Genomic DNA, 16,125 nt, shown 5'->3' with positions numbered 1-16,125 from the left:
CTTGAAATTAAGTCCTAAAATTCTTACCATTCCCAGAGTTGGCAGAATGTTTGCTTTTAAGTAGACAAAAGCAGGGCAGTAGATCATACACATGTTTAATATTGAAAGTTAATATACTTGAGAAGAATTGTTAGGCGTGTAGGGAAATAACATGGAGGGTATTTTTTTATGTTTGTCTCTCTATAGCCAAAGGAAGCAGAAGCTTTTCTTCTGAATCTTTCAGAAGAAATTCAGCGGCGACTTGAAGCTGCTGGTGTTAAGGGTAAACGCCTGACCTTCAAAATCATGGTACGAAAGCCGGGGGCCCCTGTAGAAACTGCAAAATTTGGAGGCCATGGAATTTGTGATAGCATCACCAGGTAAGCTTATCTTAAAAAGGGTATCGAATATTGATGTTTCAGTGGCCGTTATTACAATGAATGGAAAATGAAAAAAACCAAGGAAGAGTGTGAATAAAGAGCTGCAAACCCGGACGTTCCTGGACGCTCCACTTTTGGAACTATGTTGACTCTCCAGGTTCCAGGCCAGCCTGTCCGTGTGTCTCTGACTGGGGCAGACTGTCCTTGGGGCTTTAGTGCAGGGACAGAAAGGGAGGTGGTTGTGGACTTGGTGAAAGGGTCCAGCAGGGAAACGTCAGTGTAATAATTCAGAAAATGATTTCAGTGAGACATTTACTTCATTTAGGGAGGTGTAATTTCTTTCTTTTTTTTTTTCAAGAACTTATTATTGAGATACAGTTAACATACAATAAACTGAATATATTTAGAGTGTACAATTTGGTTTTTTTTTCTATTAGTAATGTGTATACGGCATTCCCAATCTCCTGATTCATTCCCACCCAACCCTTAGGGAGGTGTAATTTCTTTTTGTGAAAAGGTTACTCATAGTCTCTGGAAACTGGTAGAAAACATTTTAAAACCCTGTTTTTTTATGTGAGGGCCACTAATATAAAACTTTATGTAAGATTTGTGGCCAATATGATAATACCTAATTTTGTATGCCATTTTATACTACACAGTACGCTGTATTTTAAAGCTTTGGTCGATTGACAGGTAAATTAAAATACAGTGTAGCAGTTTCCTTTTGTGGTCTGTGAATTTTTAAATATCTTATAGTTTCTTAGAACTGTATATTTTGACGCATTCAGCAGTACCTAGGGGCTCACTCTGTCTAAGCACAAAAAGAAAATCAGCCTTTGTTTAATACTTTTTGGAAAATCTAGGTATTCCAAAAATCTATACAGCATTAAAAAAAATTGGGATTTTAACTATACTTTATTTCCCCCAATTCAAGGATAATATTCAGCTTTTTTGGTAAGCATTTATCTGCTTGCTGTTACTGGTATTTGTCCATTTTTGTCCCAAACTTTTAAAAAAGTTTTATTTTGAAAAATTTAAACATCTAAATAGAACAGTGAAATAAATGACCCATGTACCCATCACCTCATCTCCACAGTTGCTGTCAGGTACCTGCACCATCCTTCCTCTCCTTCCCACCAGTTATTTTGAGGCAAATCTCAGATACAGTATCATTTCTTCCACAGGTATTTCAGTGTTTAACAAGAGAAGGACTTTTTGTTTAGTAAACACAGGACAGTTCAAAATGTGCCTGCCTTGCTGGCAGTAAAGTACACATTTGCCAAGCCCTTAAAATAAATATCTTTGGATGAGACATGGTAATGCATAAACAGCACATGATTAATTGAAACAAGTGTAATTTTATAAATGTAATAAGATGTAGATCAATCGTAAGCCATTAATTTAAGCTTAACGGTTTGGTGGTATTATAACTGCGTAAGAAATGCTTGAGGTGAGAGGTTATGAAATATTATGATACTATTATGATCCTATTTTTCCTCTAATTCAGGGGTTGACAGACTACTTCCAGTGGGCCAGATCCAGCCTGTTTTTACATAATTTGTGGGAGCTAAGAATGATTTTTGTATAAAAGTTTGTAAAAAATGAAGAATAGGTGAAAGAGACCACAGAGTACAAGCTATTTTCCATCTGGCCCTTCCCAGAAGTAGTTTGGACCCCTGCTCTAGTGAGACTGAAGTCCTGTGTGGTTGAGTAAATTTAGAAGTGTATAAGAATTCTGTAATGTCTTGTAATTGGCCTTAATCAAAAGCTACATGGCAATCATGTGACTCACAGACACATTATGATACTGTCATCGAAATGACAAAATTTAAGTTGCGTAAGTCAGAGAGCCACATGCAGATTGAGATCTGTGGCTTGATTACCACTTAAAATTTTTCTTATAACAGTTTTCCTTTGGGAAAAGAATTCTTCCTTCTTGGAGTTCTTTTCTGTATATGTGGGGTTTTTTTTGTTTTGGGTTTTTTTTTTAATCTTTATTGGAGTGTAATTGCTTTACAGTATTGTGTCAGTTTCTGCTGTACAACAAAGTGAATTAGCCACCTGTATACATATATCCCCACATCCCCTCCCTCCCAACCTCCCTGTCCCACCCCTTTTAGGTCTTCACAAAGCATCAAGCTGATCTCCCTGTGCTCTGTAGTAGCTTCCCACTAGTCATCTGTTTTACATTTGGTAGTGTGTATATGTCAATGCTACTCTCTCACTATGTCCCAGCTTCCCCTCCCCGCAGTGTCCTCAAGTCCATTCTCTACATCTGCATCTCTATTCCTACCCTGTCACTAGGTTCATCAGTACCATTTTTTTAGATTCCATATATATGAGTTAGTATACAGTACTTGTTTTTATCTTTCTGGCTTACTTCACTCTATGACAGACTCTAGGTCCATCCACCTCACTACAAATAGCTTAATTTCATTCCTTTTTATGGCTGAGTAATATTCCATTGTATATGTATATGTATTTTTAATTTGAATTGTATATATATTTAAACGTGATAAACATAATTGAAAAGGTCAAATACAGCTTCCAGTCTCTTGCATCTCTCCCCAGCCCCAAGCACCATTCTTTTCAACCTTTTTGTGGTTTCTTCTGATATTTACATTCATATTTCTAGGTATATACTTAAACTATTTCTAGCTTATTTGGGTTTTGCAGAATGGTTACTGCGTTTCTACTATAGGAGAGGACTTACTCCCTTCTCTCTTGCACTGCCCGTTGCTCTTTTCCCCAGCTGCCTGTTTCCTTTGCCCCCAGTAGGGTGGGCAGGTTTTGGATCAGTCACCATCCAGTGTCCCATTATTATGACACGTACATACTGTAATAGCTGGCCCATATTGTCCCCTAGGATCACATTTTCTTTCCTTTTGAATGTGTTTTTCCTGGAGTTACTGAGTATCCTGTTTTGCTTGGTTTTTTGTGAATTTGTCACTGAGTTTATCCCCAAACTCCCTTCCACTATGACTGTGTTTCAGCACATCAGCAAATCTATTATTGGTTTGGTCTCTTTTTTTTTGGAGGCCTCTTTCTCGGGACCCTCAACCTGCTACTCCAGGCTGAATTCGTTTAAGATTTGATGAACAGTCAGAGTCGTGGGGTGTCCCTTCTCTATGTTGGATCCCTGGTCTCCTGGATCCCTGGTCTCCTCACATCTTGAGAAAAAATTCACGGGTGTAAATCTGTCTGTCCTCATGCTCAGTGGTTTGCTGACTTAAAGGTTATAAATGTAACTTAGAAATCATTTTTCCTCAGACATTTAAAGACTCTGTTGTCATCTTTCCAGGGTTAGTATTGAGAAGTTCACTGCTCTTCTGATTGCCTATTCTTTATAGGAAATCTGCTCTTTCTGGAACTGTCAGTGTCTTCTCACAGGTGTTCTGGGATGGTATTGATTTGTCTTTGTGCCAGGTACTTTGTAAGTATTAAATTTCATTTCTACTAACATTTTAAATTTGAGTTTTTAAATTTATTCTTTGGACATTAAGTATTTATAGTATCTCTTACTTCACAGACACAGTATTATCTCTCCTCTTAAATGTTCTTCTAGTCCCAGTGTCAGTCTGTTTCTCCGAGTTCCTCTCTTCCTGTTTTGGTTGCTGTCTTTTATATTAGACATTTTCTTCAAGGTAGTTCTTGGCTGTTTATATGTGAACTGCTGAAATGTTGTGGGAGCCTCTGGACTCTTAGTGACCAGGGGGCTACACTCTGGGAAAGCGGCTGGAGGGGCTTGGTCTTTGGTTACCGCAAGCAGTTGGCAGTATCTGTGGTCCTTCCTGTAAGATGTCCCGCCCTGGGGGTGGGTGACACAATAGACCAGTGGCAGCTAGTGTTCTAGTTCCTCAGGAGGAGTGGCGTCTAGGTGGGAAAGGGTGTGCTGTTCTGCTTCTGATCGAGGGGCCTGGCTCTTCCTAGGCTGTGCCTGACTCCCGGGCCCTGCTTTAGCTTCTCTGTGTCAATGTTCCCATCTCGGGGAAGCCATCCAGGAAGAGGGTGGCCAGCTGTGAGAGTCTGCTTCCCCTGTATTCTCTCTGCCTCCTTTCACACGTACCTGACACCTCTAACTGCTGAGCTTTTCTGAGATTCTGTAGCATAAATTGGCTTATCTCAAAGTTGGTGCCTTGCTTTAGGCATTTAGCAGGCATTTGGTAACTTAACCATTTAGCGATTTGCTTTCATTTCAGTATTCTAAGTTATGGATAACAGTTTTCCTCTACCCTTGTCTTCTGTCCCTTTTCTATCTTTTAAGAGTTTACACCTTTCCATTTAGTGTTGTTTTCGAAAGAAATGAAGAGAAACGTGTTTAAATCACTATAGTCCACTGCAAATCTTGCTTTTTAAGTTACTCTCTATCTGTGTGAAATAAATTTAAGGTAATCATTAGGTACCAAACCGATGGAAATTTTTTGCAAATGATTTCCTTAAAGAAATAGGTACTTTTCATAGATGAATACATAATGTATTCATGGTACTGAAAAAATAGAGTAAATGTAGTTTTGGGTACCTAATAATGCTGGCACATTCTCTGGTCCTCCTTGAAGAGTTCTTACAGATGTAAGAATTGTGTATGCTAGTCTGTCTGGGTTTTAGACCGGGTGCCACCGAACTTCTTTCAGAGCTGGCCACACATTTCTGTATCCCCTTAGAGAACCTCTGAGAGAGAGGACAATTGTATTGGGCATATTCACATGTTGAAAAGAGTCAAGAAAATCCAGGAGATTCACCTTTCTTTTCTGAATATTAACCGTACTTCACATACATAATCCTGTAAGCTGAAACCTCTCTGGGAATGTAAAACGTTGTACTTACAGCTCAGGCTTTAGTTGCAACATAATATGCTTATATTTGAATATAAGTTAATTAAAATACATTTCTTTAAAACATTTCTCTCAGCTTTTTTTTAGTTGACCAGGTCTCTGAAAGTCCCAGTGTTCTTAATGATTTTTCTTTTCCCCCTTGTTGTCAATGTATAGTGATTAATTTAGCATTATTGGCTTCCTTGAAGGAAGACTATCTCCTTCTTTTTAAAGGATGTTATTTAAACTTTTTGATAACTTTCTTTACAACTTTTAACTCTTTAAACAGTTCCATACTACTGAAGTACTAGGGAATACATATGGAATGTAGCTTTTGTTCCTTTAAAAAAGTTAATTCTATCACTTACAGGACGGTGGCGCTTGACCAGGCAACAGATAGTGCAAAAATAATTGGAAAGACTGTGCTAAACATGTTTCATTCAATGAAAATCAACATATCAGATATGAGAGGGGTGAGTAGTTATATTTTAAGACAGGATTTTTTGTAATATTTTTGAGGGTTGATCTGAGAGTGATCATGGTGCGATGTAGGGGGTTTGTATGCAGATTTTGCAGCTCCACTGATGGAATACAAGAAGAGAAACTGAAAAATGACCTTCTCATTTGAGCTGGTCTCCTTATTTAAGAAGTCACATTTGTTCTGAAATCTGTTTTCTGCTTAGAATAATAAGTTTCACGTCTTGAATTTTTATAGTGCTTTTCTTCCAAACAACTGCGGGCCAATCTCACATGCGTTGCTTCCTGCTCTGGTTCCCGCAGAAGTAGACGGGGCTGTGGGGCGTGTGAAGCTGCAAAGGTTTCTTGACCTTTAAGGTTCTTTTTCATCAGAAATTTGTTCTAATATCTGATGAACATGACCTAGAAGGGAGAGTTTCCCACAGGCATGTGAAGATGCCTTCGGAACAGATCGGTGAGCACGCATCAAAAATATAAAAGCCTTAGTTTTCGTGAAGATTAACCTTTGTAGGTTGTGTGTGGGTAAAGGGTCGTTACTGGCTTGGTGTATTTTGTGGAAGGATTAAAAAGTCACTAAGCCAGCCATGATGAAACTCCACCATGGAACACTGTAGTAAGTCCTTTTATAAGCTGGGGCGGGGGTGGGGGGGGGGGTGCTTCTTTGTGCAGATACCTGCAGCACGCCCACTGCATCCCCCAAACCTGGTTTTTATTGACAGCAATGACAGATGGTTGCAAGTGGACTGTCCCCTGGTTAAATTTTGTTAAAGTCATTTTAAAAACTTAATTGGGAATTCCCTGGTGGTCCAGTGGGTTAGGACTCGGTGCATTCACTGCCGTGGCCCTGGGTCCAGTCCCTGGTCAGGCGACTGAGACGCTGCACGGCACAGCCAAAAATAAACAAAAACTTGAGAACTTCAGTGGGTACAGTATTCTACCTTTTTGAAGTTTCTGATTTTGAAGAGATTATTTTGGGGTAGAATTAGATACTCTAAGATTGAGATGAGTAACTGCCTACTAGCTAGTACAGAAGTCGTTTTTGTAATAGTATAAAAAGGCTGTTTGAATTTAACCTTTTTTCCTAGAAACCTATTTTATTCTGGTTCTAGGTTGGGATTCATGTGAATCAGTTGGTTCCGACTAATCCAAACCCTTCTGCGTGTCCCAGTCACCCGGCAGTTCAGTCAAGCCACTGTCTTGGTGGGTCACACTCTGTCCTTGACCTCCTCCAAGTTCAGAAAGCTAAGAAGCCCACAGAAGAGGAGCACAAGGAAGGTCAGTGGCCGTCAGCGTCGTTCTCATTTTGGCGCTTATACTGTCAGGAAGGTGAAGTTAGTATAGAAGTTGTCCAGCCTTGCTCCATGTGACCCCCCCGAGGCAACCTGACATTCTGGATTATGATGAATCAGTAATAAAGCTTTACTTGCAATGGATTGAAGTGCCCCCCCTTCCCCCCATGATCTGAAGAGACTATTTTATGTTGTTTCCTGTGTCTCCAGTGTTTCTGGCTGCTGTGGACCTGGAAATTTCATCTGCCTCTAGAACTTGCACTTTCTTGCCATCTCTTCCTACACATCTGACATCAAGTGTCAATCCTGTTACTACTAGCAAAGCAGAGTCTTCGGGGAAGTGGAACGGTCTACATTCTCCTATCAATTTAAAATCAAGACTTAACCTGAGTATAGAGGTCCCATCACCTTCCCAGGTGTGTATTTATAGTGGTAAATATGTCAGTGCAAAAGTAGTTATACAGTAGGAATGATGTTTCTGATTTATCAGTACAGCCAAGAAAGGGAGAAAGGGCCTCTTTGGTGGGGTGGATCATGGTGTTACTCAATTCCAAATGGGAAACAAGTTCAGGGCAAGATTGTGCTCTTGCAAAGATTTGCAGCTCTTGCAGGTTGTGAAACATGGATGAGAGCCAGTTCTGTGAACTGCCACTGTCGGCAGCCCCTGGACCTCTCCCTCGTGGTTGTAATCACACAGGCTTCCTCTGGTCAACAGCACAGCTTTGCTGCTCACTAGTAGAGGCCTTATGTCAAAGGTTTTTCTTGCAGCAATTGCTGCCAGTTCTCTCTATAGGGTGAATGATTTTCCTAACACAAGCTATTAATTCAATTAGTGTGGGCTGTAAACATGGCTGTTGGCATGTTTGCTTCTTGGAAACTTAACATAGCACTTTAAGCTCTGCTGGGAAAATTAGTTTTCTCTCTTCCCCTAAGTGGTGGGAGGCTGAAGCTGTGCGTGCTGGCTGGAAGGCTAGGGAAAGGGACGGTTATGATATGCTTGCGTTGGGTCCCCGTTGCTGGTGGGTTATCCCAAAATAATGGCTCCTAGCGAGCTAAGACTGGCCTACCCAGTGTATGGAATTGTGTGTTTCCAAAGGGATGTCCATAGATGGGCACAGGATTCTGTTTAGGCTGGAGAAGAACTGAACTTCTAAGAATCCTTTTTTTCTAGCTTGCTGCTCTCAGACAAATATAATTTATATTTTGGGGCAGATAGTCTCCTGTTTAAAAGATAAACCTCTGACCCAGGACTCTTAGCCCATCTAGGAAATGGATATATGCCTTAGGCACTGGCCACTTCCCCTGGGTGAGGTCTAAGATTTGAGTTTGACAGGGGCCCTACCTGCCTTTCTGCTCCCATGCAGGAGGTTCAGTGAGAACACGTGGCTGAGCTGACCCTGGGGTACCGGCCTTGTCACCTCCAGAGTCCTTGCATGACCAGCCAGGTGTCAACGGCAGAAGACCAAGACGTTCCAAAAACGTGCTGGTTTGGGGGTGGCTTTCCGAGCCTGATTATCTGCACCTTGTGTTCACTATCCATGATGTTCTAATGGGAATTAAAGGGGTGCATTAACTCTCGAAATGCATCGTCCCTGAGCATCTGTCTGGTGTCTTACAGCTCGATCCATCTGTCTTGGAAGCACTTCCACCTGATCTCCGGGAGCAGGTGGAGCAAGTGTGTGCTATGCAGCAAGCAGAGCCGTCTGGTGACAGAAGGAAAGAACCAGTAAACGGCTGCAACACAGGAATTTTGCCACAACCAGTTGGGACGGTTTTGTTACAAATACCGGAACCTCAAGAATCTAACAGCGATGCGGGAATTAATGTAATAGCCCTCCCAGCATTTTCACAGGTGAGTTAAATTGAGGCCCTGCCAGTCCAGCTCTGGGCACTTCTCTTTTCCTTTGCCCCTTAACCTCCCAGTGGCTGACTCTGTCCCTTGGGGAAGAGGGATGGTGCCATCTCCATGTCACCTGTGGGACACAAAGTGACAGAGCAGCCACGTGTGGACAACAGAGGGCAGAGAAGAGGGAGGCTGTGGTGTGTGGGCGCTTACAGCTACTCTCCTGTTTCACTGGCCAGAGGAGAATCTGGGCCACACTCAATACCAGGGTGAAGATGTGTAACCAAACACTAGGGAGGGACAGTAACACAATCAGGGTTTGATGTTTAAAGAAAAATGTTACATGCGTACCAGCTTTCTTGTGTTTTGCTTCTCGTTTTCCACTAGTGCTTCTTGCTCTAGTGGTTTTACAGTCTTTTTTTTTTTTTTTGGTTTTTTAATTAAAGTCAATTCAAAGTTGTGTTCCTTATTCTCACCCTAAAACCTTGTGGGGAGTTAATGAGCTTTGATACTGAGGACCTATTAAGAATTCACACAGATCAAAAAAGTATGGTTTTGAAATAAAAGTATTTTGTGAAAAATATAAATCAGCCGCCTATATATAGCGTCAACTCAGGTTTGACTTTGAACTTTCTCTTTTCCACCAGGTGGACCCTGAGGTGTTTGCGGCCCTTCCTGCAGAGCTTCAAAAGGAGCTGAAAGCAGCCTATGATCAAAGACAAAGGCAGGGAGAAAACACCCCTCACCAGCAGCCGGCCAGCACATCTGGTAAGCTTTGCAAGTGACACATAACAAATGAAGATGTGAGAAATGAAATTCTTGTAGTACATGATGGCCAAAGTCTAAGCCATTAGTCATGTTAAGTGCTCTTCACATCAGGGGAACAGAACTAGTATGCGGTACAGGTTGTGTTGTCAGAGTCTCGGTGGATTTGTATTTGTCACTTCTTAAAAATCTGAAGACGATATTACCCAGAAATCTCTTGGATTGAATGTCTGTCAAGCCAGCTGTCCTTTGAGACTGATCCTTCAGAGGATGTAGGTTTAAAGCACAGAATCTGATGGTTTCTGAACATGCATCACAAACACCACACTTTAAAGGAAAACAGAATAGTGCCTGCTGAAAGTACTTAGCCTGTTGAGTTTTCATCAACTCCTACGAGCCCCCAGTATAGACAAGCAGGTCCCAAAGGTCTTCAGTAAGTGGCTGAGCAAAACCTAGAAAATGTGGAGCCGTTGTCACTAACTGCCTCCCACAGCCTGGACAGGAGGCCCTTGCTGGGTGTGTGCGTGTGTGCAGGGCTGCACTTGGGAGGAAGGAAGGGAGCCCATGCTACTCCAGACATATTTTGTTGAGTATCTTATATGTCCATCTTCTTTTAGTGCCAAAGAACCCGTTACTGCAACTAAAACCAGCAGCAGCAGTGAGAGAAAAGAAAAGAAACAAGAAAAAAAGTCCCATCAGTCCCCCAAAACAGATTCAGAGCCCTTTGAAAAACATGCTGCTTACTAGTCCTGCAAAAACTCTGCCAGGGGCCTGTGGAAGTCCCCAGAAGTTAATTGATGGGTCTCTAAAACATGAAGGTCCTGCCTCTGAGAAACCTCTGGTAATTTTTTTTTATATGTTTAAAACTTGGAACGTTTCCTTCATCAGATCTTACTGTACTTGACATTATGTAAATATAGCACTTTTTTATCATTTGTTTTCTTAACAGGGAGAACTCTCTGCTTCCACTTCAGGTGTTGCTGGCCGTTCTGGTTTGCAGCCTGACCCGTCTCGGTGTGTTAGACCCCCAGCGCCCAACCTAGCTGGAGCCGTGGAGTTCAGTGATGTGAAGACCTTGCTCAGAGAATGGATAACTACCATTTCAGGTTGGCTTGGCCGGTGTTGGGTACTGAGGTGTGATGTCCTGTGACTGCAGAACCTGGTTGCAGCTCTATAGAGGAACTATTTTGCTAAATCTAATAAGCTTAAACCAGACTTTCAGAACTCTGGGGCTGGCTTTGAAAGGTTCCTTACCACAGCCCGCGCATGTGGCAGCTCCAAGTCACTACTGTAGCATGCACTTTCCCTTGATCCCCGCAGACCTCTGCCTTTCTCCTTCAAGAGGAGAAGTTGGTCCTCATTTGAGGTTTCTCTTGTCTCTAGATCCAATGGAAGAAGACATTCTGCAAGTTGTGAAATACTGTACTGATCTAATAGAGGAAAAAGATTTGGAAAAATTGGACCTAGTTATAAAATACATGAAAAGGTAACTATTCAGTGCGTTTACCCAAAGGAAAAAAAATGGCATGTCTGTCACCACAGCTACTGGAGAGCGGTAAGGCACTGAGCAAGGTGTGCCCTTTCTGGCAGGCAGTTATGTTAACCATGCTCCTCAGTTACTGAAAGGGATGTGCTTTAGTTTGAATGCCAGAGAAAATGCCATTGTATTGACTGGGGAGTAAAAAGGGGTTCCCCCTCTCAAGGTGTAAACCACAGAAGTACATTTTGGAGTGTATTTATATAAAGATGTTAAAACTCTAAAAAAAAAAAATATATATATATATATATATATATATATATATATATATATATATATGCTACACAGATTCTTGAAGGAATCAATCTTTCCTGATGTCCCGTCTCTCCTCACCTGTAGGTTGATGCAGCAGTCGGTGGAGTCGGTTTGGAATATGGCATTTGACTTTATTCTCGACAACGTTCAGGTGGTTTTACAACAAACTTACGGAAGCACACTAAAAGTGACGTGAACGTTACCAGGGAGCCTGGTGCTCCCCGCTAGCTGTGCCATAAGTGCTTGTGAGGTATTTGCAAAGTGCATGGTAGTAATGCTCTCAGTTTTATAATTTTAAATTTCTTTTTAAGCCAAGTGTTTTGTACATTTCTTTTCAATAAGTGCCAAATTTGTCTGTATTGCATGTAAATAATTGTGTTAATTCTTTTACTGTAGCATAGATTCTATTTACAAAATGTTTGTTTATAAAGTTTTACGGATTTTTACAGTGAAGTGTTTACAGCTGTTTAATAAAGAACTGTATGTATATTTTGTACAGGCTCCTTTTTGTGACTCCTTTAGGAAGCAAATCCTGAACTGTTATACTTAAAGGCTGAAAAAAACCTCCAAGCCAGATGGCAACTAAAACCTCCATGCTAAGCTTTGAGATTCCTGAGAGGGCCCAGCAAGGGTAAAGAAAGCATCCAAATACTCTGATCACTCCTGAGCCCAAGCATGAACACAGGGACATGTTAAGAAAATCTTCTTTACTTCTTCCAAGTGGAGGAATTTACATATTTTGAATTAGAACACACACAACTGAAGATTAGTTTTTCCTGGGAAAATTATGTCCCCCAGATGGTTTAGAGGTTTTGTCTTCCCCTCTACTGGCCCTTGGGAAACTTCAATAATGAAGAATGGTACAGGTTTTCAAATGTATATAAAAGTATTTTTCTATGCTATATGTTATGCCATAACACTTTAAAAATATAGTTTATAATTCTATGCCAGTGAATACTCGGGAACATTTTCTTCCAACACCGCACACTGACTTCATTCAACACTGTGCTAATAAATAGGTGGTCAGATATTAGGGATCTGCCAGAAGAATTACTCTGATGCTAATAGATTTCTCACCTCAGGGACCCACTTCCCACATCAGGAAAACCATAAAAAACTAGCTACAATCAAGATTACTAATATGAAGAAACCACTATGATGTCTGTAACAACTTAGAAACACTAAGCCCAAACATGTAATCAACACCCTACTGATTGTCTCATCAGAAAACGTATGCATGATAGGATTTGCTAGGACAAAACAGACCAAGATTGATATACAAAAATTCCTAATGTTAACATGTGCCAGTACACAAGGTATGACAGGTAATAAAACAGTTCTTGTCCTTGAAAGAACGAGCTGCATGGGATGAAGACTCACGGGAGAGCAGCTACGCTGACATGAAGCCTAGCAGAGCTCGCGGGTCAATGTCTGGCTTCTTTATTGGAGTTCAGAACTATGCTGATTACACTGGACTCTCATGACCACACAAGCAGGAGATAGCAGCCAGCTATGCTTTACACCATGGTGTCACACAAAGCAGATAAAGAAATATCAGAATGCCTAATTTTCTATCTTAAAAAATTCCTAAGAGCATATGGCAGAAGAACACTGGGGGAAAAAAAATCACTGTGGGAAGGATATGCATAAATAAAGTATTTCTTACCTCAAAAAAGTCCCAAGAATCACAAAATCTGCAGAAGCTTGGTTAATCAAATACTGCAGTACTGATTTAATCAGTATAAAATTGAAAGAGCTTTAGATCTGTAATAAAAATCCAAATTTGGGGAAGGGCAAACTTTAAAACAGCAGCCAGTAGAGAAGGGTTGGGAAAGGCGTGGGCGAGTGAACAGGCACGTCGGAGCTGTGGGGACGTGTAATCGACCACTGTCAAACCAGTGTAAGTTTCTTGGTTTCTCATGGAAAACATTTTATACACCTATTTTTTTCTTTCTATGCTTAGGTTCATCAGTTTTCAGATAGGTCCATTCCATTTTTTGCCTTGTTTTTCTTGGTGGTATTATAACATAATATTGCATTTACTCCAATTCCTGCTCCGTGTGGAAAAATTAGATGATTTCAAATACTTTCTTCAGCTCCACAATAAGCTGCCAGTCACTCTTCTGCATCTCGTCTCTGAACCAGTCTTTGAGGGCATCGATGGACTGCCGGCTGATCTGCAAGGCCCAAGGCACAGAGTGAACACAAGGCAACAAACGAGGGCCAAATAACAGCACGTGGCCCCAGGTCTGTCACCAGATGTTGCTCGTCAACAAAGAAAGCTCAGGCAGAAATTACCATGGCAGAGCCTGCCTGCCTGCGTTTTCGGGGAGCAGAGTCCCAGCACCACATCTCTTTGGGGATCTGACCTAAAAGTCACAGCAGGCACTCTTGTCAGGAGGCTGGACTACAGACCAAGCCCTAATGAAGAATCCAGTCCCATCAGAGTCTAAGCTTAAGCCCTCAGCTCCTGAGTAAAGGTCATCAGAAGAGCCAACGACCACCTTTCTTAAAAGGGGCCATTTGTGCTGAGTACTTACCTTACTGACGATAATATCTGTAGCTTCAAAATGTCTTCCATACATTTTGGGAGATTCACCGGGGATGGGCTCTATTTTGACACAGACTTCTTGTCCTTTTTTTGCAACATCCACTTGTTTATGGTTTACTTCAATACTCGTTACTATTCCAATGTCAACAAACTGTAAAGTAAGAACAGAAACTACAGTGTGAGTGGAGGAATCATGGCCATCACAGCCACCTGAACTGGACAGTTGCCATGAGAACTGGAGTGAATGAGACAGCCTGTGACCCTCTAACACCCTGGTCTCTGGGTCTCTCACAGTGTGATTTTCTCACTGGTGAGCTGGGGATGCACCACCACACCCCCTCTGCCTTCACGAGATGGCTGTGAGGACAAAAGGAGATGGCTCGTATGCTCTGGGACACGTGGAGAGCACACTGTCAATCCAATGTGTTTCCACCCTGCCCTTCCATGTGACAGCTGCCAGAGCAAGAGGGACCAGCAGGCACGGAAGTTGAGTCAGAAATGAGCTTGGAGTGATGGGCATGGAGAACGAGTGGCTGGAGGCAGAGAGGAAAGGACCCGCGGAGTAGGCCTGGCAGCTGTGCTGAGAACTCTGCTTCTCATTCTGAGGATGTGAGCAACCTGACCTCAGTTACAGTTTGAGGGAAACAACACACCCCTCTGCTGCCTGTCTTGTGAAGAAATACAGGGGAATAAGAGCACAAACAGGCTATCTGGTTTGGCCAAAGCCACACAGGAGATCATTGCCAGTTAAGTGTCCTAGCTCAGCCCAGTGACATGGCAGAGAAGCATGACTCCTAGAAGCAGTGAGGCATTCGGAGGACATCAGGTGCCATTTCCCACTAATGGAACCAGGTCTGGGGCAGGGAAAGTACTAGATGAGCCTGGAGCACCTTAATGCACCAGAAAGGAAGAAAAGGCTCTAAGTGCTACATGCAAGGACACAAGCCAACCTCAACAGGCTCCCACAGACCAAAATAACGGATCATCGAGGTATCAAAAATGAACGGTATGTGTAAGATACCTAATGAAAAGGCCGGGGGGAGAAGGTTCTTTACAGGAGCGTGTGGGAAGGGGAATCACTATCTTGGCACCACTGATGAAATAACTACTCAGGCAAGGACTGTCAGTGGTTGTTAAAGCTGCTAGGAAGTTCACAGGGACTCTCAGTGCCCCCAGATGGCAGTCATTACAACGAGGGACGATCTGTCTCTGATGGAGATGCTGAGCCCACACCACCTTCTCCGATTATCCAAGTTAGCATCGCGACAGTGTCAACCCGTGTGACAGTGCAGAGGCACGCGGGAGCACCTGTGTGCTCAGCGGCCTTCCCAGGCATTCTAACCTGTGTCTAGTCACAAGGGAACAACCAGGCAAATCCAGGCTGAGAAATCATCTGCGAGACTGCTGGGCTGCACTCTTCTTCAAAAAGGATGGCAGACTGTTCCCACTCAAGACTAACACACTGATAACCAAATGCGATGGACCTCGAAGGCACCCTGGGCCAGGCCAGCAAGTGGCATTACTGAAGACACTTCTGGGACAGTTGATGAAATGTGAATGAAGACTGAATTACAGGATTTTATTGAATTAATGTTAATGTTTCTTAGGTATGACGCTAATCTAGCAGAAAGGAATGAGTGTTCATTATTCTATTCTTTAAACTTTCCCCCAGACTCATAATATCAAAAAAAATTTTTAAAGGGCACTAATTCTGCAACTTTCATTCTCTAAAGCACTGACACCGGGTGCTTGAGAATCAACACTGACGAAAGAACACTAGCACTGAGGTATAAGTTACAGGAGACAAGCTCTGCTTGAGTTCAACTTCTGTTACCACCCTTGGCTCCCAGAACTGCTTTAAGAGATGACACACTAAAAACTACAACCAGAACTTACGTTTTTGCTAGGTACGCACATGGGTGTCCCCTGCTTCACCTGGCCGGCTTCCACAGTCACGCCCATCACTATCGGATCTCGAGAATTGAAAATAAACTGAGGGAGGATTTTTATCTTGCAGGGAAATACTGCTATGTGTCTAAAAGGAAAACAGAAAGCCCAAGAATTTTTAAGCTTCCAAATCACTCAGAAGCATAAAAAAGCAAATAAAGGTGAACATGATGCTTCCTCTCCCCTCAGCTGAGAGCAGCAGGAAGGCCGCACAATGGCACTCAGGGGTCCCTGGGTCACTGCATCCTCTCTTCATCCTCTTCCCTTCTCTCAAAGCAGCTGCATCACAGC

The 16,125-nt window shown here is 42.3% G+C and overlaps 2 protein-coding genes across 9 annotated transcripts in view; one reads left to right on the top strand and one right to left on the bottom strand.

Moving 5' to 3' along the window:
• Nucleotides 1-11,824, top strand: part of REV1 (REV1 DNA directed polymerase) — an 88,436-nt gene extending 76,612 nt beyond the window's left edge. For 5 of the 7 annotated variants that reach the window (XM_057740529.1, XM_057740528.1, XM_057740531.1 and 2 more), the window contains 10 exons: nt 187-359; nt 5,541-5,643; nt 6,757-6,922; nt 7,147-7,352; nt 8,555-8,788; nt 9,427-9,547; nt 10,162-10,385; nt 10,494-10,650; nt 10,928-11,030; nt 11,421-11,824. In XM_057740529.1, coding sequence (XP_057596512.1) covers nt 187-359; nt 5,541-5,643; nt 6,757-6,922; nt 7,147-7,352; nt 8,555-8,788; nt 9,427-9,547; nt 10,162-10,385; nt 10,494-10,650; nt 10,928-11,030; nt 11,421-11,532 — 1,599 coding nt within the window. In that variant the 3' untranslated portion in view covers nt 11,533-11,824. Of the gene's footprint in view, nt 1-186; nt 360-5,540; nt 5,644-6,756; nt 6,923-7,146; nt 7,353-8,554; nt 8,789-9,426; nt 9,548-10,161; nt 10,386-10,493; nt 10,907-10,927; nt 11,031-11,420 lie in introns of those variants that run through there. The other 2 variants (XR_009054563.1, XM_057740530.1) reach the window with 2 other exon arrangements.
• A 1,216-nt stretch (nt 11,825-13,040) lies between these two features.
• EIF5B (eukaryotic translation initiation factor 5B) overlaps nt 13,041-16,125 on the bottom strand; it is a 69,742-nt gene continuing 66,657 nt past the window's right edge. For both annotated transcript variants that reach the window (XM_057740534.1, XM_057740536.1), the window contains exons 22-24: nt 15,784-15,922; nt 13,877-14,038; nt 13,041-13,513 (exon numbers count right to left, since the gene is read on the bottom strand). In XM_057740534.1, coding sequence (XP_057596517.1) covers nt 13,406-13,513; nt 13,877-14,038; nt 15,784-15,922 — 409 coding nt within the window. In that variant the 3' untranslated portion in view covers nt 13,041-13,405. The remainder of the gene's footprint in view (nt 13,514-13,876; nt 14,039-15,783; nt 15,923-16,125) is intronic.

Source organism: Hippopotamus amphibius, chromosome 7, assembly GCF_030028045.1.
Source record: "Hippopotamus amphibius kiboko isolate mHipAmp2 chromosome 7, mHipAmp2.hap2, whole genome shotgun sequence".
Classification (NCBI taxonomy): Eukaryota; Metazoa; Chordata; class Mammalia; order Artiodactyla; family Hippopotamidae; genus Hippopotamus; species Hippopotamus amphibius.
The sequence above is the reverse complement of the archived record's forward strand: the minus strand, read 5'-3'. Positions and strand labels throughout refer to the sequence as shown.